The sequence below is a fragment of the Antechinus flavipes genome, chromosome 5 (assembly GCF_016432865.1).
Source record: "Antechinus flavipes isolate AdamAnt ecotype Samford, QLD, Australia chromosome 5, AdamAnt_v2, whole genome shotgun sequence".
Taxonomy (NCBI): domain Eukaryota; kingdom Metazoa; phylum Chordata; class Mammalia; order Dasyuromorphia; family Dasyuridae; genus Antechinus; species Antechinus flavipes.
In genome coordinates this window covers 128076621-128101068 of record NC_067402.1, presented here as the reverse complement: position 1 = coordinate 128101068, position 24448 = coordinate 128076621, and the positions used below count along the sequence as shown (strand labels likewise).

Below are 24448 nucleotides of genomic sequence, written 5' to 3'. Positions count from 1 at the left end.
TCTAGAGAACTGCTAAATCTAGCTCTTTATACTATTAACTTCTTGATTTTTGACAAAGATGGCTCTGGCAGACAGGTTTTATAACCTACCAGAAGGGCAGTGTCCAGTGTGAGTGGCTCCACTATCTTTAGATAATCTCCAGGTGATGTGGAAAGACCCAGAAAATGGTGAATTGAAGGGACCAGATAGGCTAACTGCTTGGGGGAGAGGGTTTGCTTGTATCTCTATAGGTGGAGAAGGAATCAGACGAGCCATATTTGCCTTGTCCATCGGAGAGAGATGGAGCAGACCCTTGAAATGAAGAAGACCCAAGAAACATCAAGTGGTTCCATTGCTAACTGTGCCCATCACTGAAAGAGGATGGCAGTTATGGCTTTTGACTCATGGACATCAAAAATTGTTGGACTTCAAAACCCTCCGGAATCATTGGATTCTCTGAGACATGAAAAGATTGTTGGAGGACTTCAAAATCCTCAGGAATCAGTGGATTCTCTGAGACATGATAAGACTATTGTACTATTTGAAAACCCTTAGGAATCATTGCATTCTCTGAGACATGATAAGACTGTTGTAGGACTTGAAAGCCCTCAGGAATCATTGGATTTTCTGAGAAATGATAAGACTGTTGCAGGACTTCAAAATCTGCAGGAATCATTGGATTCCCCAACACATAAAAAGACTATTGCAGGACTATAAAAACTATTGGGGATCATTGGATTCCCTGGCACGTGAAGCAATGAACAATAGATTGGTTTTGGACTATCTCTTGGCTGTTGAAGAAGGCATATGTGTGACTGTTGTTTACATACCCTCCTTCTAGGACTTCTGGAAATCTTTTACACCATGATGTTGATTTATACTGCTTGTTATACCACTATTTGAATGTACAATTCATGTTTGTTACATCTCATTGAGCCTGCATTGACTGTGGGGAAAGTCATCACTAATAGCTTGTGCATTATTGCTATGTGCTTGTGTAATTCCTCCCATGCTGATAGGTTTGTGGATACCTGTTTCTCATAAGACCCTTCAGCCCAGAAACCTGCTAGCAACTCCACTTCCCTTGTGTGCTTTTCATCTCCCTTCCTGAGAGGTCAGGGATGGCGTGACCACCTGTGTTCTAAAACAAAAGAAAGCGGGAGATGTAATGGGCTGAAACTGAGCAGATGTACTGAGGTTTGGACAAGCAAGCACTTAAGGCTAATTACCAATTGGACAATACTTTATTAGCATTTGCTTGGAAAATGGCTCGCCCCACCTTTCTGTGCTGGCTTGATCTGTTGGCCTATAGAGAGATTTGGAGGAGGGATTAAAGGGTGGAGTAAGAAAGCAGAGTGACTCCTGGCCGGGTTCATGTCGCTATTCCTCTCACGTCCACAAACAATAAAGATCAAGAATTTTTGCTTATCCTGACTCTGGCTAATTTTAAAGTATCCAGGGTGCTAACATGGTCATCACAACTATGCATATATGTTACAATGAATTTTCTTTCTTTCAGAAAGGGAGAGAAAATATATATTTGTTTTTTAAGAATAAAGAGGTTGAGGGGAGCAACAGATGTGGCAATTTTCCATGTGCTGATGAAGTCACCATATTCTTAGTTTTGTTTAATTTAGTTTTACTTTCTTACAAGGGATCTATTGATATGAAAATGCAATGTAAAAATAAAAAATATCAACAATACAAAGAAAAAAAGTATTTATTAAAAAAATTATGTAATAAAGATTCAATTGACTATACATCATTTTGTTTTTATACATATGTGGAAATATTGATATTTATAATAAATAAAAGGAGAGGATGGAACTTGGAGTCAGAGAACTTAATTTTGAATCCCAGTTCTGATACTTACTACCTGTGTAAACTTGTGATGCAGTGGGCAACTCACTGGGTCTGTTGTCAGGAATGCCTGAGGTCAAAACTGGCCTCAAGACACTTGCTGGCTGTATTACTCTAGGCAAGTCACTTCATCTTTTTTGCCTTAGTTTCCTCCTGGAAAAATGAACTGAGAATAAAGGATATGGCAAACTACTCCAGCATTTTTGCCTAGAAAATCCATATGTCACCAAGAATTGGACATAATTAAAATGACTGAACAATGGCAAGAAGCCTTGGGTGTAATTCTGGGCCTCAGTTCCTTATAAGTAAAATAAGAGTTCTGAATTAGATCAGGGTCCCTAACCTGGGATCCATAGACCCCCAAGTGGTCTCTGGATAGATTTTTTTGGGGGGAGTTGTATGAATTTTGATGGGAAAAGAATTATGTTTCTATATTCATATATTAACTTTTCATTTCCTTTGCATTTAATTCACTAAAAAATGTTATTCTGATTAGTCCACAGGTTTTACCAGATTTTCAAATAGGTCTTTAAGAACTTCTGGATTGGATGAACTTTAAAGGCCTTTCCAGCTTCATATATACATGATCTCTTTTCCAGGTCTTCAGTTCTACTGAATTTGTTCCCTTTGTATAATTCTTTGAATTCATTCTGCCCATACTGCTTTGTACTTTCTAATTATACTTTATATTCTTTCTTATGACCAGATGTGTATGATCTTTTTTCCCCTATAAGAGTATTTGACCTTTGAGGACAAGAAGAACATATCTTATTCATCTAGTCTCTCTCACACAATTGGTAAGCAATAAATGTTTGCTGAATGATTATCTGAGATGAAGTGAAAGTCTGGCATATACGGGATATGTCTGTATATGTATATGTGTGCACTTGCGAAGGTATGTGTGTATCTACATGGACATCATCTTCATAAGCCCTGACCCATAATATTATCACTGTAGGAAACTCCCAATGTGGAAATTTCCTCCATGGATGATTTAACTTAAGAGTTGGCAAACTACATTAAGCTGGCTAAATACCAATCATGCTTGGTTCTGTTAGGGCAGTGGTTTTCAAAGTCTGGTCCAGAGCATCCTGGGAATCTCTGAAATCCTTTCAGAGTCTACAAATTCATAATTAGTTTTTATTATTAATGTGATCAATATCTATAATTATAAACCACAAAAAAACTCTGAACAGATCCTCAATCATTTTTAATAGGATAAAGATATTGAGAACAAAAGTTTGAGGACCACTGTATTAGACTATAGAGTTAAGAATGCTTTTTAATAAATATAGTAAAATTTTATTTTAAAAATGTAAAAAAAACCCATTCTTTTCTTGGTACAAAAATAAACAGCAACCAGATTTGATTTTTAAGTAATGATATGTCCAACTCTGCATATTTTTAAGAAAAAAAGATCAGAAAATTAGGATTTGAATTAATATAGGTTTACTAGAGTAGAGACTTCATAAAGAAAAGTATTATCATAAAACTTGCAGGAGAAATGATGTATTTGATTCATTTAACTAAAGTTTAAAAACAAAATAGTTTAAGTTCACTGTAACTTACAATAAGTTGAAGTGCTACATATAAAGTTTATGGCACTGTTACAGTTATATTAAAATTCAAATACTGATAGTAGAAATAGCAGCAATTTATCAAAATAATTATATCTAAATTTCCTAAATGCTTAATCTTACATATTTAATAGAAAACACAATACAACTTTTAGAGAAAGATAATTAGAGTGTTACACAATTTAGTGGTTTCTAGAGTGTCAACAACAAACAATTTAGGGGATAATGTTATAAATATGAATACATTTTTAATAACTATACAAATATATTTATATATACATATATATTCAAATAGTACATATTAAAACTTATGATACATTTTCTAATACATTAGATTTTTTCTCATTTATATATTTAGTGGAAACCCATTAAATATTATGTAAACATAGCTCATTTCACAAATGTACATTATTTCTTCCTTTTTTTAAAGCATGTAATTTTTTTTTAAAACTTCTAAGTATTCCTGAGTTGCCCTGGAAACTGGATCCTGATTCAGATTTGGAATTCTTGTGGACTCATCGGTAGATCCTACTGGAAAAGCCCAACAAGATCTTGAATCAAATTCAGCATTAGCTGGGGGGAAAAAAGGAAGAAAAAAACAATTTACATTTGAAGTTAAATGGTCTTATGGACAATATATATCATAGGGAGGACTTGAACTCAAGTTTTCCTGGAAATCACCTACTATACTAAGGCATGTTTTGAAGTTCAAATTAGACACTATATGCAAAATGTTTTGCAAATTTTAAAGTGCTATATAAATGTCAAACACTATAATTTATATTCCGAGCAACTCATTAAAGTCATACAACATTTTTATTTCAACCTCTGTAATACAAGTCAGTATATAAGCTGCAAATATAATTATGTTTATGGTGTTCTATTTATTTTTGCTTTTGTTGAGCTCTATTTCCTATTTAATTATGTTTATTACTGCGTTTGGGATCACAATGAAACTATGCCAATTATTTTATTTGCCTATTTGAGGAAAATATGAAGTACACTTCTATGTAGCTATTCACTTCTTTCTAAGTTTTGTTGAAATCTGCAACAAGGTTGTCATATGAATATTACTTTGTTCTTCCAGTACTGATGATTACTAGAAAAAGATTGTACGTTAAGAATTAATTTTTATAGATGCTATTTGTACATGGTTTTTGAATTATGGGATTCTGAGTGTCTTTTGACCCCTTTCCCATCACTCTCTTGACATCACAGGATTAAACAGAATAATAGAATCTCAAGACTTGGATATGATTTCAATAGCTCTCTAGTACAAACTTTTTTTGAACAGCAATCTTCTTTTCCAACTGCATCCTCCAAAAGTAGTTGACTGGCTTCACATCTGAAGATCAGAAGGAGTTACACAGAACTGAGGACCAATTATATTTCTGTTTCATGAGATATTGGGACCAAAGACTTCATCATTTACTGATCAATCATCTGGATCTAATCCTCTAAGTAGCCAGGCTTGTCTTCTAGAAACAGATACAGTCTATCTCTGGGGATTGTGCTAGCTTTACAGCTTATTAGAAAGAATCTGCTAGATTTTACATTTCACTGACATAGAGCAATTCATGGTTACTTTAAAATGGTAAAGAAGAAGGAATAGCTCTTTAGTGGCAGTTTATAAAAATCAGGTATAGCATCAAATCATGATACTTTATTTATGAACTATTTGGACATACCTTCATCAAGTTCCCTACTTATACTTTTGTCCAACTCCTGCCGCATCTGAAAAAAACATTAAAATGCTGTTCAGAACGATGAAGTAAATGAGTAACAAAGAACCACAGATAATACACAGGACTCAAAAAATCTTTTAAAGCATCATAGACATCCAAAGAAATTACTAATAAACTCAATATAGCCATAGAAGGTATTTGTATGTATGCTTTGTTGCCCCAGGTTTGCTATGTTGCATAATAAGATTCTTATTCATATCAGTTTCCACACATTAGTGCCAATTACCTGGAAAGAGTCAATTCCAGGTCTTCGTTTTAACTCAAAAGCTATGATACCAATAAAGCAAAATTTATAAGCTATTTATAGATGTTAAAAAATAAATCTTTTTTAAAAAAAGAAACAGGTAGTTTTCTACTTTCTTTCTTTCTTTTTTTTTTTTTTAAATAACTTTTTATTGATAGAACCCATGCCAGGGTAATTTTTTACAGCATTATCCCTTGCATTCACTTCTGTTCCGATTTTTCCCCTCCCTCCCTCCACCCTCTCCCCCAGATGGCAAGCAGTCCTTTACATGTTGAATAGGTTACAGTATATCCTAGATACAATATATGTGTGCAGAACCGAACAGTTTTCTTGTTGCACAGGGAGAATTGAATTCAGAAGGTATAAATAACCCGGGAAGAAAAACAAAAATGCAAGCAGTTTATATGAAACAGGTAGTTTTCAAAAAATTTATAAATAAAAAGGCATTCTTTTATATTAAAATTACTTTCCAACTTGATAGCTATATAAATTTAGACAAACAATCTATGAACTACAATTTTCTCATATGCAAAATGGGAATGATACTTACACTGATACTTTATAGGGTATTATAAGGATAACACTAGATAATACATGTCAAATGTTCTGCTAAGTATAAAGCACTACTTATACATCTATACATCCTCCAAGACAATTCCTATTATTTCAGCTTTTAGATTTGAGAAGTTATCATATTGATACCCTAACCACTCAACCTATTATGATATTTCTCAATAAGGCTGGCCTTACACAAGGGTAGGGTAAATCATAAGCCAAGTGTCTCATTTTGAGAAGGTTTCCTGTTGCTGGAAAAGCTTCCTATTCTCAAACAGATTCTTCACGAGACTTTCAGTGATGTCTGAAATTCAGATTCTTTCTTTTGGGTAATGGTAACATACATAACTTTAGGGAACAGAAACAGATTAAATCTGCATAGGCTTTGAACACTTTAGCATGAATGAGATAATTAAATACTTTACAATATGAAAGGGCTGAGAACATTTCTCTTTTGGGTATGAGATGATACACAGAGGTCATTCTAATAGGAGGAGCAATGTGGTGTGATGGAAAGAACAATGAACTTCAGGAAAGTCCTTGTTTCAATTGTGTATCTGACACTTTTTTTTATCAAGTGTTTTAGGCATTTCTTGCTCACCAAGTCTGTGTATCTATAGTCACATCACATCCACATCTCTATATAGTCTAATTTCCAGACAGTAGTTATGGCTAAGTTATTTAACCCCTCTGATTCTTGGTCTCTTCATCTGTTTTATTAGGTTGTTTTTATAGGGTTGTTGTGACAATCACGTAAGGTAATATGCCTAAAACTTTAGGCATATTTTGTAAACTTTAAATTGCTGTATGACTGTCAGTTAAAAATAACTGCACAATCGTTGTTGTTGTTATTAGAATAAAGATCAAGTCATCTAATAGCACAACAATGATGGCCCTGAAAATTCAAGAAAAGGGGAATGTGCAAGAAAGAGTAAAGTACAACAAAGGGAGATAGGAAGGCACCAATGACAATCAATTTGGCCTAGTACCCATCCTGTCTATTAGAGGTAGTTAGAACTTAACCTCTGTCTGAAATCCTGTAACTCCTCCCTTCCCCCTTCCCCCCCCAGTGCAATTTGGATTAAGTGACTTGCCCAGGGTCACATAACTAGGAAGTGTTGAGTGTCTGAGACCAAATCTGAACTTCCATCCTCCTGACTTCAGAGCTGGTGCTCTATGTATTGCACGCCACCTAGCTGCTCTTGTTATTAGGAAAACTATTGTTAATATTCTTTTTCTTAGCATATACCCTGAAGCATGTGGTGCTTTGGTTATGATTAAATATTTTGAAAAATTACATTTCTAAAACAGATGGTTATCACTGACAAATTTTCTGCAAACTCCTACCTTTTAGAGAGTTTTATAAAATCTTATTTCTTTAAATAAATCACACATGGGAGAATGAACTCCATCAATAACTCTTTTCTAATTGTTTTTAGGATTCTCACAGACATATTTGACAATTCATATAGTCATCACTATATAGGGTCTTCTGAAGAACACTTCAAAATGTAAAACATTCTTAGCTCTTACAGAGATCTCTATAATATGACTACAAAGTAATTATAAAAATGGATGTGAAATGATTATTTTTTTCAAAGCATTACTATGCCTATATCCCAAAAGAATACAGTAAGAAATTTATCCTGTTTACAATCTTTCATCTTCAATGTACAAAGCTGATGAGTGACCAAGTTATCCTGGGGAAGAACTTCTTGATAAATTAAACAAATGTAGCATCTAGGTGCTAGTTTGTCACATGCTCTTTTGATTCTGTTTAGCATTCTATGAATTCCTACTTTGGCAATCAAATCCTTGTTCAAAGAGAAACATAACTATGCTCAGCAGAAACATGGCCTCAAGTTATTTTTAAAGTTCCCTACAAGCAGTTTGCAGAAAATGTTTTGTTATAGAAATCTGTCTGTTGGAACCACCTCAAGTAGTCATTGAATTAGACCTGAATATCCATTTGTTAAACATCTTCAGGTGTAAAACAAGCTCCAGAGCAGGGAATCTGGCCCTTCTGTAAAAGTGGTCATAGGTATGAATTTGTTTTGGTATCAGAAAATGGTACACTGATACTGAGTCACCGGTAAGTGCCATGATGATCACAGAAATGGTTGGGATCCTCAATAAAGGTAAAAAGCAAGATTCAAATCAATCTAACACTGTGAGAAATTAGAATGCTTTTCTGAGACAGAACAGACAGATTACTTATTGGTGGCTTTCTTATCACTGGAGGCATTTTCTGTTACGTTCACAACAGCAGCTAGTTTTTCCAACCTGTTAGAAAAGAGCTTCTCTGAGTTCTCTTTGTGACACGAAGCTGACTGGGATCTTGAAAGCTTAAGCCCATGTACTATACTATCTGCCTGGTTCTACCAGATTTGAAAAGTTTCAAGTATTCTGAAAAAAACCTGAAACCCCTATTGGGTATTTCAGGTCTCTCATAATCTGGCTTCACCATACTTTTTCTGGCTTACTGTATATTACTACTTCCTTTCAGACACACTTAAAAATTCCAAGCCTATCTGACCTTCTTTATAAAAGATATCCTATCTTCTGTCTCCAAGCTTTTCCAAGGACTTTTTTCTATATCAAAATGTAATCCCATCTTACTTGGGTCTTTCAGAATCCCCAGTTTCCTTTGAAGGCTCAGCTCAAGTGTATCAAAGTCCTATCTTGATAGTCCTAATTGACAGGCTCCCACCCAAGACAACCAAATTACTTTATAGGTACTTGTATATGATTTGTATTTACTTAGACTTATACAGTTGTTCTTGACTATTGACAGGTGGTAATGAATTCTTAGGCTAACCAATGAAACAAAGAAAAATTATAAATAGCTTTTAGTCCTCCTGAATGGCACCCTTCCTCCACAAATAGAGAAATGTTGCTAAGAATCAATCATAGTTTTTAGTCATTTTTATAAACATTAACTTAACTGTTGGTAATGTAAGTGTCTGATGACTAATAAAGTGCTATGCTATTGGAAGAAATCAACTAACACCCATATTGATATTACTGAAATAAGTGAGAAGACAAAATGAAGTTTTAGTTAAAGTGAAGGATGACTTAGAATGATGGATGACAGTTGGTTTTACTATGTACCCAAAGACAACAAGAACCATAGTTTCTCATGTTTTTGGACATTTCCTATCACAATGTTTATTATAAGTAGTCTCAAAAAGTTCACCATGATGATAATTGTAGCTTTTGGGCCAACATTTGTTGAAAAGAATTAAGTAGAGAAAATCTATTAAAAACAGATTTTCTTAATCAAGTCAAAACTAATTTTGATCCTTAGTAACTTTGAAACAAAAATAAGAATGGGATGGGATTCCTGGAAGTATGCTAGAAAACATAGTTCATGCTTGAGAAATGAAGGAGACAAAAGTTTTCAAGATTCTAAGAAATCTATGTTTGTTTGTATGTCTTTTCTGACTATTTTCTTCCTGAAGAGTTAGAAGATAAATTAAAAAAAAATCAGAAGAAATGAAATCCATTATTAAAGGATAAGGAAAGACTGGCTACTGTTTTGAGAATGACATTAGCAGTCTGAGTGTAATATGAATATTGAGAATTTTTTTTAAATGATAAAAGTATACATCAAGTCATAAGTGACAAAACATTAGAAGGCATTTTTATATATTACTTCAATCTAACCCATTAAAAATCAGATGGTGATACCAAAAGATCAGATATGCAAAATGATAAAAATATGAAAGTTTTGTGGGAAATGGTGAAAATCAAGGTCAAATGATAAAAAAGAGACGCCTCAACGAGGTCAAAAGAGCCACGAAGTGACTTCAGCCAGATTATACTGAAGTTCCTGATAAAGTTGAGTGACAAGGAGGGCGACATGGTTTAGAAGATAAATTCATTTGTAAAACACTGAGAAGGACACATACAAATGTGAAAACAAGGAACAAAATTATAGAAAGTTATATAAACAATTGAGATTTCTGGAGAGACGAGATATCAGGGCTAAGATATGGAGCTGGGAGTTGGGAGTCAGGAAGATCTATATTCAAATCCTATTTGAGATATTTCACAATTCCTAAGCAAGTCAATAAACTTCTCTTTGACTTTGCTCATTTGTAAAATGGGAGAATTATTTTCAAAAGTCAAGTCAAGACAATTGGATTTTAACATCTTAGTTTTCAAGAATGTAGATGCAAAATTAAAGATGAATTAGGAAGAGTAGTTGAATCAGATCGAGTATGAAGAAATCTTTACTCATGGAAATATAATTAAGAAAGCACTGAAGGGTTATTTAATATATAAGATTTTTCAGTAGAGATAACAAAAAAAATATTCTTGCACCCAAAAAAGTTCACTACAAGAACAATGACAAGGACAAATGATCCATTTACATACTTTTTAAACTTTACAAAATCTTTATAAGAATGAAATACATATCACTTAATGTAATCAAAGTTGTCCATTTTGCCTTTTATAATGTTCTTCAGTTTTTCTTTGGTCATAAATTCCTCCCTTCTCTAAAGATCTGACAAGTAAATTATCCCTTGCTCTCTTATTATTTATGGAATCATCCTTTATGCCCAAACCATGTAGCCATCTTGACCTTATTTTAGTATGGGATGTGAGACGTAGATCTATGCTAAGTTTCTGATATTATTTTCCAGTTTTCCCAGAAATTTTTATCAAATAGTGAGTTCTTATTCCAGAAGCTGGAGTTTGGGAGTTTATCAAAAACTAGATTACTTTGGTTATTATGTCATGTATATCTAATCTATTCCATTTATCACCATTCTGTTTCTTAGCCAGTACCAAATAGAATGTTGTTTTGTAATATAGGTTTGGTATTGTTAATCCACCATCCATCGTAATTTTTTTCTTTAATTTCTTTGATATTCTTGACCATTTGTTCTTCTGGATGAATTGTGTTATTTTTCTAGTTCTAAAAAATAATTTTTTGGCAGTTTGATTTGTATGGCACTGAAATAGTAGATTCAATTTAGGCAGAATTGTCATTTTTATTATATTAGCTTGGCCTACCCACCAGCAATTGATATTTTACCAATTGTTTAGATCTAACTTTGTGTGAAAGGTGTTTTGTAATTATGTTCATATAGTTTCTGGGTGTGTCTTGGCAAGTAAACACCCCCAAATCTTATTTTATTTATAGTTATTTTAAATGGAATTGCTCTATCTACTGGGCTTTGTCAGCAATATATAAAATGCTGATGATATATATATATATATAATTTGAGAATGACATTAGCAGTCTGAGTGTAATATGAATATTGAGTAGTTTTTTTTTAAATGATAAAAATACACATCAAGTCATAAGTGACAAAACATTAGAAGGAATTTTTATATATTACTTCAATCTAACCCATTAAAAATCAGATGGTGATACCAAAAGATCAGATATGCAAAATGATAAAATTATGAAAGTTTTGTGGGAAATGGTGAAAATCAAGGTCAAATGATAAAAAAGAGATGCCTTAACGAGAAGCAGCTTTGCTAAAGCTGTTAATTGTTTCCAGTAGGTTTTTGGGTGAGTTTCTAGGATTCTGTAAATATAACATCATATCATCTGCAGAGTGACAGTTTTATTTCCTTACTGCCTATTCTAATTCCTTTAATTTTTTTCTTTTCTTATTGCTAAAGTCAACATTTCTGGTACAATGTTGAATAACAGTGCTGATAATGGGCATCCTTGTTTCACCCCTAATCTTACTGGGAATGCATCCAGCTTCTCTCCATTACAATAATGCTTGCTGTTGATCTTAAATAGACACTGCTTATTATTTTAAGGAAAGCCCTCTTTATCTCTATGCTCTCTAGTGTTTTTAATAGAAATTGGTACTGTATTTTGTCAAAGGCTTTTTCTGCACCTATTGAGATTATCATGTGATTTCTGTTGGTTTTGTTATTGATATGGTTGATTATGGAAAGTTTTCTCATATTGAATCAGCCCTGCATTACAGGTATAAATCCCACTTGATTAAAGTATATTATCTTACTGGTAAGTTCTTATAATCTCTTTGCTAATATTTTATTTACAATTTTTGTGTCAATATTCATTAGGGAGATTGGTCTGTAATTTTCTCTCTCTGTTCTGGCTCTTCTTGGTTTAGATTTCAGTATCATATTTGTTTCATAAAAGGAATTTGGCAGGACTCCTTCTTTACCTATTTTTCCAGTTATTTTTACACAGTATTGGAATTAATTGTTCTTTATGTAATACTGCTGCCTGTTTTGGGAAGATGAGGAGGAAAAGGATAAGAAATAATAAAATAAAAAGTACAACAAGAAAAAAAATGGACAGTTTATGAATGCCTTGTATTATTACATATGCTTTCTTATGTAATAATGTAATATTGTAATATTATATTACATTACATAATGTAATAATTCTTATTTTAAGATGATAAATCACTGAATTCACTGTAAAAAAAAAAAAAAGAATAAATTTGGTTTTCCCAAATCACTTCTTCCTTACCTTTTATTGGACTGTGTAAATGACATAATTTTTTTCTATCAGCTTTGTACCATTGGAATAAAGTATGATTACCAAAAAATGCATTAATATAGAGGATACTTTCAAAAAATCAGTTATTAGACCATAGTGGTACAACTTATAAATGGAGATACAATAAGAACACTGAGCAAAGTTGACTATATACCTTTTCACTAATCTGGCTGTAGAGAAGAGTAGGGAGAAACAGATTGCTGATCAAGGAACTGAATAATTAAGAACTCACATATATTTTACACAAAGAGAGTCAGTGAAAAAAGGGAAAAGTAGTGAAAGTGAGATTTATTCTGAAAGAATAAATATAATGTCTGTGTCTATATAGGTAAAATGAAGTGATCAACAAGAGTCGATAAGGAGACTTTCATGGGAATATTTTCGTTAAAATTGTAAAACAATCTGTTTTTAAAATGAACATTTTAATTAAATGCTTCAGAGGAAAGATTTATTTATTAACTAACATTCATATTTATCATATCAATATCATGTTTACAAGATGCTTTCATCTTGACTGATTATGTTATCAATTGACTGATCAATTTATTAATAAAATTTTAAGGGTACATAGCAGTGTCCTTAGCAGCTGCTAAACTTAATGTTGACAACATTACATTTACTGTGTCAGGGCTGGAAGATCGTTAGTAGGAAAAAGACACTACAGACTACAGTGCCTCTTAAGGCTATATAGCTAGTGAAAACCTTCATACAAATATGAACTAAGAAATAATATAGCGCTTAACTATCCATATCACATGAGATTGCTTTGCAAAAGATTTCTCTAGGATACTCTAAAAAGGGTTGTGTTTATATGTGTGGGGATTTTTGTATTTATACACACATTTGTTTTAAGAAATTCTGCAAAAGAAACAAAAGAATTATAGATTTTTTTTTAATGTTAAAATGCTTCTAGGGGAGACAGCACTAGGAGGTTCCCCTTATCTTGGGGGGGGGGGAGTTTCTGTCCTAACAAGCTATTAGTGATTCTAAAGTTTTCTGGCTTTAGAATCTATGATCCCAAGGTCCCCCTCTCCCAACCTTGAAATGTTACTGTTCTGGCAGGCTGTCATGATTGTAAAAGTCCCCTGACCTAGGAATATAAAAGTATTTCTTCCCTTAGATTTTAGGGAAGATATGGTGATTTTGAGGCCCTCTTACCTTAGAATGCTATTGTTCTAACAATCTGTCTGAGAATGATTTCAAGTCTTTTGGCCTTAGAATAGTCCTATAAACATTACTGACTTTCTGTTAGTCAGTGATAACCATTTTCTTGAGAACACTCCTCAGTTCTACCTTTGGACCATAACTTTAGCATAACAATGACATGAAGAACTGGATAAAGGTGTCCCCTTTCTCCAGGTTCTTTGTAAAATCCTTTTGGAATTTAGCCCAATTCAATTGGTGTTACAATCACAATAAATTCGCCCCTTGACTTGGATATAGGTTGAGCCTACAAATTCTTTTGAGACACTTCATGACCTTGGTCTGTGATTCCCAGCCTTCCCAAACTCAATACTATTACCATGGGAAAATAAATCAGTAAAGTTAAGTCTCTCTTTAAATATTTGTTGGTGGAAAATAATATTCAATTTAAAGAATTCTTATATGAATTTCACTTCAAGGTTACAAAAATTGTGTAAAACTAGGTATGACTATATTTAAGAAGTTAACAGAATGGAACATGTGATAGTTGTGGATCTAAAAAACATTTTAAAACTGATTATTTGTTATTTTAAATTATCACCTTTATTTTAATAGATCACAAAAATCAATATGATACATTCAAAAATACATAAATAGGAAATTTCACTGTGATGAATATTTTACATTATATCTTTAACATAAAGAAAGTAAAAATAAAATTTCTAAATAACTAACCTTTGTCAAGTAGGCCTCCATACTGTTTGTTGAAGATACTGTGTTTCCAGTAGAATATAATAAATTTCCTCTTGGAATGAGACGCCTATTGAGGACCATAGTAGTATGAAGATCCCCAACATGAGGGGGCTCCAGAACTGGACTTGTAGTAAAACTGTTGATTAAAATTCTACTCTTTTGTTTTTCATTTAGTAGCCTGGAACTCAATTCAGCTAGCCTCTCATTAGTTCTGTGAACAATTCAAAGCACATAAATGGTATTTTTGTCAATGCTATCATAATGTTTCCCCCCATAGTTTCTTCACTCTGAAAACAATTAAAGTATGTAGGTTATTAAAGTTTTTTATATAATTCAGTTACTTCCATTAGGATCCTTTCCTAACAAAAGGAAACTTAAGAGAAGAAAAGGATTTTCAGAGTGTCCTGGACAATTCAAAACAAAACAAACCACAAAAGATACTTGCAAATTTGGGGTTCCTTATTAATCTGATTTTTATGGAAGCCATTAAAAGCACTTGTATTCTATAAATTCATATGGAAATATTTAGAATTATTTTAAGGGTATCAGGTAGTAGCCAAATGACTCAGGGTTGCAGTCTCTAGGGAGAAAAGGAGGTGACTCAGTTGAGGCTAAAAAAATGTCCTAAAGATCTCAAATAATTTGACAGCTCACAAAACCTACCCAGCATAGTCACTAAGACATATAGCAAGGAATATTGATGAATGCCTTTTTCTTTAACAGATAGTATCTTTTGGCTATCCAACACTTTAATCTAAACCAGGGGTCCTCAAACTCTGGCCTACAGGCCATATATGTCAGCTGAGGATGATTATCCCCCTCACCCAGGACTATGAAGTTTCTTTATTTAAAGGCCCACAAAACAATGTTTTTACTATAGTCCGGCCCTCCAACAGTCTGAGGGACAGTGAGCTGGCCCCCTATTTAAAAAGTTTGAAGACCCCTGAAAACTCTTATGCAATATATGTATGATATCTTTCTTTTCCCTTCCATTCACTTCTTCACTAAGTTTTCACTTGTACAGAAAATGGAAGAGAGGGTTAGCAGGCAACTGCTGGTTGAACTGTATGATTCAAAATGCTATAGGATGGCCCTGAGTCTTGTAGTCCTGACTGTTACCATTAAGCGAAGAATAGTTATAATGTGTCATATATTGTTATGATTCTGTTATACATTTCCCAAAATGCTTTAAACCTTTTAATATTGTAATTCAGTGAAATAATAAAAATGTTATTCTAATTTTCAAGTTATCTAACCATCATAGAAAGATTAATCTGTAGCAAATAGCGAAAAGAAATATAGCATATAAATAAGGCATGCTTAAAAATAAATAAATTTCATAAGATCATAAATTAAAGATGGAAAGGGATTTTAGAAGCCGCCTAATGAAACATCTTGATTTTAAAGATGAAGAAACTGAAGCCCCAGGGGTGGAGCTTGTTCAAGATCATACAGAAGTAAGCATCAGAGGCAAGATTTGAAGTCAGGTCCTCTGACTTTATAGCCATAGTATCATCTTTCCAATGCATTCCTTGGTATATAGTTAGCATTTAAAAATATTTGGCTTGCTAATATTTACAAAAGAATATTCTCTCATTTCTCAATAAAATATGTTCATTAAGTATTAGTTATATTCAAAATGGAAAACTTTAAAAGTAATCTGATAAGATTAAGTACTTTTCATCCAGTGTCTATAGATTCAGATTTACCTGTCTAATTTGTTTGACAATGATTCTCTGATTTTTAATTCTTCAGAATAAAGCTGTCTATATATTTCTAGTTCTGCCTTAGTAGAGTCTTGATGTGAGTTTTTCATTCTGGAGAGTTCAGCTTCCAAATCTCGAATTCGATTCTCCATTTGGTTTCTTATTGAAGCATTGTTATTTTCTCTTGATTGTTCTAAGTAATCTTGGGTTGCTGCTTGTGTCTAAACCAAATGGAAAACAAAGAAAAAAAGTTAACAAAAAAATGCCTGACTCTATCCTGAAAATTATAAGATGTTAGTTGCCACATTCTGTTTCAATTTCTATTTCTATTTCAGTCAGTGATTCAGAGAACAATTCTGAATTCCTAAAAATAGATCTAACTTTGAAAGAACTTATTATCAAGGTCAGCTGAGTTAAATTTGAAGTTAAGAAAAACCCAAACTATTTCTATTGGATGTTAGTTCACAAATTCTAATTCTTTTGCTAATATATTAAATTATAAAAAAATAATAGGTATAATTTTACAGAAATTTTAAACTCTAGAATTTTCTAGAATATTTTGTTACAACTACAATTATCTATTGGGAAAAATGTCACCCTTTAATTTTTAAATTTTTAAAATTATGCCAATTACTTTTTAAAACTTGATAGCAAGGGGAGGATTCTGGAAGATGGCAGAGTAGGTTGGTAAATTTCAAACTCTCCCAATTTTCCCCAAAGATAGAACAAATTTGTACCTCAGGGTAAACATAGATTGGTGAAAAACCAAGAAGCCTTGGGCAGAATAGGGATCCACCACACAAAACAGGAGAAGATCTGAAGACCCAGGCCTGGGATTAACCAGTGTGAAGTGCAAACACTTCTGGGTTAGTTCCACAGAAACACTGAGTAGGGAACCCAGAGGCTAGCTAGGTGTGGCCAGAGCTTCAGCAGGAACCACAAAGAATTTCATATCCTGGACTGTGTGGAGTCAGGGTCTGAGTCTGGGAAGACAGAGGGATGATTAGGAATGCCAAGCCCAGCTGTGCTGCAGACACAGCCCTAGGTGAGTAGGAATCAACACCTGCTAAGTGCAGAAGTAGATGGGCAGGGACACTGCTGACTGCAGGCACTTGCTGGAGAGTAGAGCTCTTTCTTGGTTTGGGAATCTAGGTCAGAGGAGAGAACTAATGTGAAGCTTGAGGCACCATCCCCCCCACTCCAGGACTAGAGGTATTTACACTAATCTCTCTCTCTCTCTCTCTTTCTCTCTCTCTCTCTCTCTTTTTTAATAAACCAGCAAAGAAGAAAGACCTCAACTATAAAAACCTACTATGGGAACAGGGAAGACTGTGGTTCTTCAGAAGAGGTCCCCGAAATAAAAAAAAGCTTCTACCCCAAAAAGTAATGTGATATAGCTCTCTGCCCAAAGAGAATTTATGGAAGAACTCAAAAAAGAATTTAAAAATCAAATGAAATATCTTGAGGAAAAACTAAAAATAAAATAAACAAATAAACAAAAACCATACAAGGAAAAATGATGATTATGAAAAAAAGTGTTAGCCAATTAGAAAAGGAGATCAGTTTCAAAGATGAAAATAACTCTTTAAAAATTAGAATTGGGCAAGGGGAAGCCAGTGAAGCTATGAGATTACAAAAAAACCCAAAACAGATTATAAAGAATTAAAAAATAGAACAGAATGTGAAACATAATAAAAATGACAGATATGGAGAATAGATTAATAGGAGAAAATATAAGAATAACTAGACTGCCTGAAAATTGTGACCTTGACACAATAATGCCTGAAATAATCCCAGAATAATGTCCTAAAGTGATAGAACAGGAGGGGAAAGTAGAAACAAAAAAATCCACCAATCCCCACCTACATGTGAAAAACACATAGGAACATTATTGCCAAATTTTCAAAACCCCCAGATCAAAGAGAAAATTTCACAAGAAACAAGAAAAAACAATTCAAATATGTTGAATTACAATTTGAACTGTATAGGACTTAGCAGCAGCCACAATAAAAAAGCCCAGATCCTAGAATCATATCTACCAACAATCAAAAGAATGAGGCCTGTGGCCAAAAAAAATCATATCCAGCAAAATTATAATACTGAAAGAGGAAAAAAAAAAAGGACATTCAATGAACTTGCAGATTTTTGGGACTTTCTATCAACCAAACCCAAATTTAAAAGAAAATTTAACATATAAAAACCAATATCAAAGATCAATTTCAAGGAACTCAACATGGATAAATTGTTTATTATTATTATTTTTTTTTACACAGGAAATGTATAGCGTATGTTTATGATTGGAACGGTAGGACAATTCAAAAGAAAAATTGGGGTAGAGTTAAAATAAAAATAGTAATTAGGTTATATGAATGAGATGCAGGAGAAGAATAGATACAGAGGCATTAGAGGGAGAAAGAGAGAACTCCTACTTCTGAAAACCTACTTGCATCAGCAATAGATTAAATAGGTAACAATTTATGAAGGGTATAGTACCTCCACAATCTATAAAGAAATAAGTGAGAGGAAGATATAGGTAAACAGGGAAGCAAAGGAAAACCCCATAGGTGGGGGGAGGTTAGAGTAAGGTAAATTAGGAGTAGTATTAAAGCAAAGGGTCAGCAGGAATAGGAAAATATGTGTATTCATGTGTGGGGGTATGTGTATGTATGTGTGTGTGTGTGTGTATATATATATATATATATATATAATATATATATATATATATATGTATATGTATGTATATATATGTATACGTATGTATGTATGTGTGTATATATATATATATATATATATATTATATATATATATATATATATATATATATATATATGTATGTATATCATTTCTTAACTACAAACTGCTTGGGAGTAGTGGAGGATGAAAAGAGAAAAACATTAACAAAATAAAAAAGGTGCGTAACAAAGAACAAAAAAGCAATTTATGAGGAACTAAAGAAAAGATGGACATTTCTTCTACTTTTCTTGAACTGGTGTTTGTTGTTATATATTTTAAGTTCTCCCTGACATTCTGCTGGGCATATGACAATGTTCCTTTTGTTTTGTTTAATTTTGTTTTGTATTCCTTTTCTGTTTTTCTTTTTTCTTATTCTGTTTCTTCAAATAAAATAAATTTGGAACCCCCCCCCCCAAATTAATTTAAAAAACCCAAAATACTTGATAGCATATATGGTTATTTTCACTTATAATTTCAAAGGCCATTATTTTCTTTTTTTTATGGTGACACCAACTTTATTGAGACCATAGAAAAGAAGGCAGAGGGGAAAAAAAATCCTGGATTTAGAAAGGGGAAAAAAAAATCCTAAATCTTCATTTACATGGAAATATTTTAAAAGTACAGTAATGATAAATAAAGTAACCTGTAAGAATAGGTTGACTTCTTTTAGTTTTTCTACAATCTCTTGGTTTGCACGTTCTTCAATCTCTCGTTTATATTGTTCTACTTGACCATGTTCTAGTTTAGTAATTTCTAAATGATGCTTAAGATCAACTACTTCTTCTTCCAATTCTCGTTTATTCCTTTCCAGTCTGTCACATTTCTTTTGCAAGCTTTTCATAGAAAGTAATTCTTCTCGAAGACTTCTATTTATTGATTCCAATTGTATATATTTTGAAGATGTTGCTTCCAATTGTTGTGTAAGGTCTTCATTCTGTTTGGATAAAATATCAATTTAGCAAATTACACAGTTAAAAAAAAAGACGTTCAACTTAAATACTAATTTAAAATTATAAGGATTCAATTATTTTTAATTAAATTGTAATGAAATGCATCATTATCCTTATGTTATATATTTCCTAAAACAATTATTTAGGTAAATTTACAAATCCAAAACAAAGTTAAGATTGAAAGGAGAAACCATAAAATTAATTTACTAGTTTTTTACAATATGTATAATCTATATTTAGTACTTGATCCCAAATTGTCTTCTGGATTCTCATTTTTTCATGTGTGTTTTCTTTTCAACTTCTATTATAGTGAGCAGATATCAAGAAAATTCATTGTAGATGGATATCAACAAATCCTTCTTAAGTAATACTAGGCCTAAAGCACAAATAAATTTAAAAGGAATTTGGAAAGAAATGAGATTCCTTTTTGTCTTCTAATGAAAACACTGATTCTATGGTGATAGACATTAATGGGAAAGCAAATGAATTTATGATAATTTGAATATCACGTGGTGAGATGTGTCACACAGAGCCACAGAAAGTAATTTCTTTCTGATCCAAAAGATCTGGCAATAGTACCCAGGGAATATATTACATTTGCCTAAGATTTTATTGCGTTGTGGTCCTCTTTTTGCTTCCCAAATGCCTCAACAAAATAAACCAACAAGCTTAGCAGGATTTCTACCTCTTTTCCTTTAGTCCCAGTAGTTAAATGACCAACTCAAATAAGTGATAAATAAAAAAGTGTGATATTACTGAGGTCCAAATGGCACAAACTCCTTAAGTGTTAAGAAGTCAATTCTTTGTGATAAATATTGATGAGAACTACAGAACAACAAAGTAATGATAGTAAAATAAAATGTTTCTAAAGAGTCTTTTGTCATTATATTAAAAAGTAATACTACTACTAATTAGCATATATATATAGACCAAACAGAATTTGCAAATGTAATCTTATTTGAATACTTATGTTTTTCAAAACCTCTTTAGGACTTTCTTATAACTTGTATAAGGTGTTAAGATTGGGAGAAATGTCTCAATATTATTAAATGGTAGAATCTTAAAACAAAACATAGTAGCTTTAGATATATTAGTCAATATATTATTCTTTTAGCGGGGGAAAATCTTTGCTTCCCTAAAATAGAAAAGCAATGTATATAGAGCATAGTGCAATGGAGTAGTGTTCCCCCACTTATTGGTGCAATAAAAGAAAATCTAAGTTTGAGCGTACTTCCCACTCTTAAACCAGTCCTTAACTTTTAATTCTGTGATATGTATATATATATGTGTATATATATGTATATATGTATATATTCAATATTAGTAGAGATCACCTTACCAGCAAACTGTTGGTTTATTTATTTTTTCATTTAAAAATTTCTTAAAGAGATTCTTTTCATATAGAAGTAGAGTGTTGAGAGGAACTCTGTGGTTTTAAGGGGGCCTGCAAATACTTAAAAAGCTTTTGAGAATTTGGTTTCTTGAAACAGCCTTTTCCCTTTGGGATCCCTCTATTAGAAATTTTTCTTTACATTAAAACTAAATTTGTAGCTTTACAACTTCCATTCACAAGCAAAATAATTCTATTTGACAAGACTTCTATAATGTGAAGACAAGAAAAATCCTTAATATACAAATCTATATAGAAAACTACTGAGTTCCTGAGAGCAGTAAAAACTGTGTGATTAAGCTTTAGGTAGAAAGTTTTACATTTTGAATTTGGAGACTTTATATTTTCCCATGATATCTAAGAACCTGCTACATCTATATCCATTTCAAAAGAAATAAAAAGATAAGACATTGTACATTTTCCAATATTAAGAATTACCTTATTTTTCAACCTATTAATTTGTCTATCCTCATCAAAATGTGTTTGCTTCAGTACTTCTTGGGAAATAACCTCTCCTTTTTCATATTCTCTCAATTTCTTTTTTGCTGTTTTCAACAATTTTTTAAATCTGTGAGAATGAACAGAATAATTAAGTCCAACTCTTTATGGTTTAAATAATATACATTTCAAAATATTACATTTGACCCATTGCCTTAAATTATTTTAAATCACAGGGAATAAAATAAATGAAGTCATTCAACTTAAATTTGACAATATTTTGTTAAATTTCAACTCATTTCAAAAGATGTATTTTTATTGTCAGATCTTCACAAATATCACTTCATTGAAGAATATTCCCCAAATGATTCTGGTCAAGGTGTAATAATTTTAAAAAGGGAGATACCTTCTATTAATATTATCAGAAATTCAAATAAGTAAATTTATTTAAAAAACTTTATGATGATGATTTATGCCTTTGTAATTTTAATCCTAGATTTGTATAAATTAGCCCACGAAGTATTTAAATGCCCTAGCCCACAAAATACAAATGATATCATTTTCAGTTATTAGAATAAGAAGTTATATTTAAAAGGTTTGTTAAATGAATGAAATATAGGCAGTCCCTAACTTGAAAAGTAACTGCAAATTGGACTGAGTGGAACAGGAAATGAATTTCTTCCCTTAGAACTAGTACTCTAAAAAAAAGCAGTTCAATCTAAGCCCACTAAAACTTATTTAATATAATATAGCTGAATTACAGTCCTGGAAAATGCATGATGATTTGGAAACTCTCCTCTGCCACTTAAATGGTACCCTGATAGGTTAGAGGTTAGGGGATCTGATACCTCAACAGTGGTGGCTTTTGCCATATTCAATTCAGGTTCAATCAAAAAGCCTTAAATGCCTACTATTAAGGTTGTGATAGAATACAAAATTTAGATAGATTACGGTCCATTCTCTCATGCAACTAGACTACAGGACATACATGTAGACTGCTATGGTAAACAACAAAGGGTAAGAGCATTAGGGAAGTATCCAGAAAGTTGGATGTGAAGTGTGATGGTTAAGGCTACATGTTATCAACAACAAAGATTAGAAGAGGCCCATAGGGGAACTGCATTTGGGTGAGGTTGAGTGCAGAAGGCATGAGTGAACATTACGGAACAGGGCAGAGGTGGGAAAACACAAGGCAAGTTTTGAAGAGAACAGTGCAGTTTGATTGAAATTTATTGTATAAGAAAAAATAATATAATTAAAGTGTGGAAAAGCAGGTTTCTGTCACATAGTAAAGGGCCTTAAATTTGAGATCTAGAAATTTTGTAGGTTTTTGTTCAAAAGTCATATTCTTAATAGAACCTTGCTGATCCCATAAAGTAAAAAGAGATCTTTTCCTCCTCCAGTCTCTGATAGCATTTTCTTTGAATCATTTCCTAAGCACTTACTATAGTCTTATTTGCACAACAGTTATTTGTCTCCCCGCATTAACTCTTTTACTAACTCTTTTATTACATTGTAATCACTTTTAAACCAGTGACTGTATAATATCCATCTCTGTAGCTCTGGGGACTAGTACAATATTTTACACACAGCAGATGCTGAATAATGCTTTTTGAATGAATAATTAGGGGAATAATAAAGGAAATTAAATTGGAATAGAAAACATAGACATCTTATAGAAACTATTTATGTGCAGAAATAGTGTATTTTAACAAGAGACTGTCAAATGCTGCAAAATATGATTCTGAAAAACATAGTTTAAGTACAGGTGCTACATAACATTTTACTATAACTTCAAAGATGTAGTTAAGAAGTGTTGATTTTCAGCAATAATTTTATGTATAAAATGAAAATAAAATTTTATACATAAAATGTATAACCAAGTGTTAATGTATAAAAATGAATTTATGCTTAGGATTTAACAAAATAGTTAAGTCCTTGCTTACTTCATGTTTGGTTGAAACATTCTGGAAAAAAAGGAGCCTTACCCACTGACGTCTTTCTGTAATTCATCATTTCTCTTCATTTCTTGTTCTAGACGATTTTCCAGGGATTGCTTTAATTCAATTAGTTTCTTTAATTTTTCCCTTTCAGTATCAAGCTTTGATAACATTTTAAAAAAGAAAAATGTTACTAGAACTAAATCGACATTTTAAAAAAAGGGTACTTTTCATTCACTTCAGATTCTACTATAAATATCAGTTTAAGTGTATAAAATCAGAACAAATATAGAGAGATTTGGAAGTGATTGTTCTTACTTAAAATGTCATCTTTCCTCTAATTTCATTAGAGTTTTTTTTTTTTTTAATTTAGGTCAGTGAAAGTTTTCATTGGATTTCCACATAAGTATTACTTTTACTAATGATATTAATTGAAAAAATCATTGAAATGCATAGAAAACAATAGAATGTGGGTTAAATTTGTCAATACACTTTGGAGAAGCACTGGCCTTTCCCCTTTGTCAACAGCCAATGGAAATGGACCCTCACCCCCATTTCACTTGTCTTGGCATAATTGGGCCCATGCTCTAAGAATTCCCATGTTGAAATGGCTTATAAATGTGTTCTTATGTTAGGCTCTTCCCCAAATCTCTCTCTTTTTTTTTACCTGAGGTGAAACCTGTGTAAATTCATTTTGTTATTATCCTTGAGATACCTATTGCTCTAGATTATGATCCAGGTAAATGGCCTGTCTTCTTTACATCTTCCTTTCAAGGTTTTTAACCTTTTCCTTCTCTAATAGTTTTCTCCACCCTAAAAAGGAATAAGCAACCCTCCTCATTTGGGAAATAGACCCTGAGCCTAACCTTCAATTTAGAATCTGCAATTCTAGTTTTAGGGAATGGAGTACGATATCAAGAGGTTACAAGG

General features: G+C 32.4%; 1 protein-coding gene across 3 annotated transcripts in view; it reads right to left on the bottom strand.

Annotated features, from left to right (window-relative positions):
• Positions 1–1681: 1681 nt before the first annotated feature.
• Positions 1682–24448, bottom strand: part of ANKRD26 (ankyrin repeat domain containing 26) — a 98727-nt gene continuing 75960 nt past the window's right edge. For all 3 annotated transcript variants that reach the window (XM_051961437.1, XM_051961435.1, XM_051961436.1), the window contains 7 exons: positions 23567–23679; positions 21579–21708; positions 19444–19734; positions 16071–16288; positions 14344–14572; positions 5105–5150; positions 1682–3989 (listed from right to left, as the gene is read on the bottom strand). In XM_051961437.1, coding sequence (XP_051817397.1) covers positions 3841–3989; positions 5105–5150; positions 14344–14572; positions 16071–16288; positions 19444–19734; positions 21579–21708; positions 23567–23679 — 1176 coding nt within the window. In that variant the 3' untranslated portion in view covers positions 1682–3840. The remainder of the gene's footprint in view (positions 3990–5104; positions 5151–14343; positions 14573–16070; positions 16289–19443; positions 19735–21578; positions 21709–23566; positions 23680–24448) is intronic.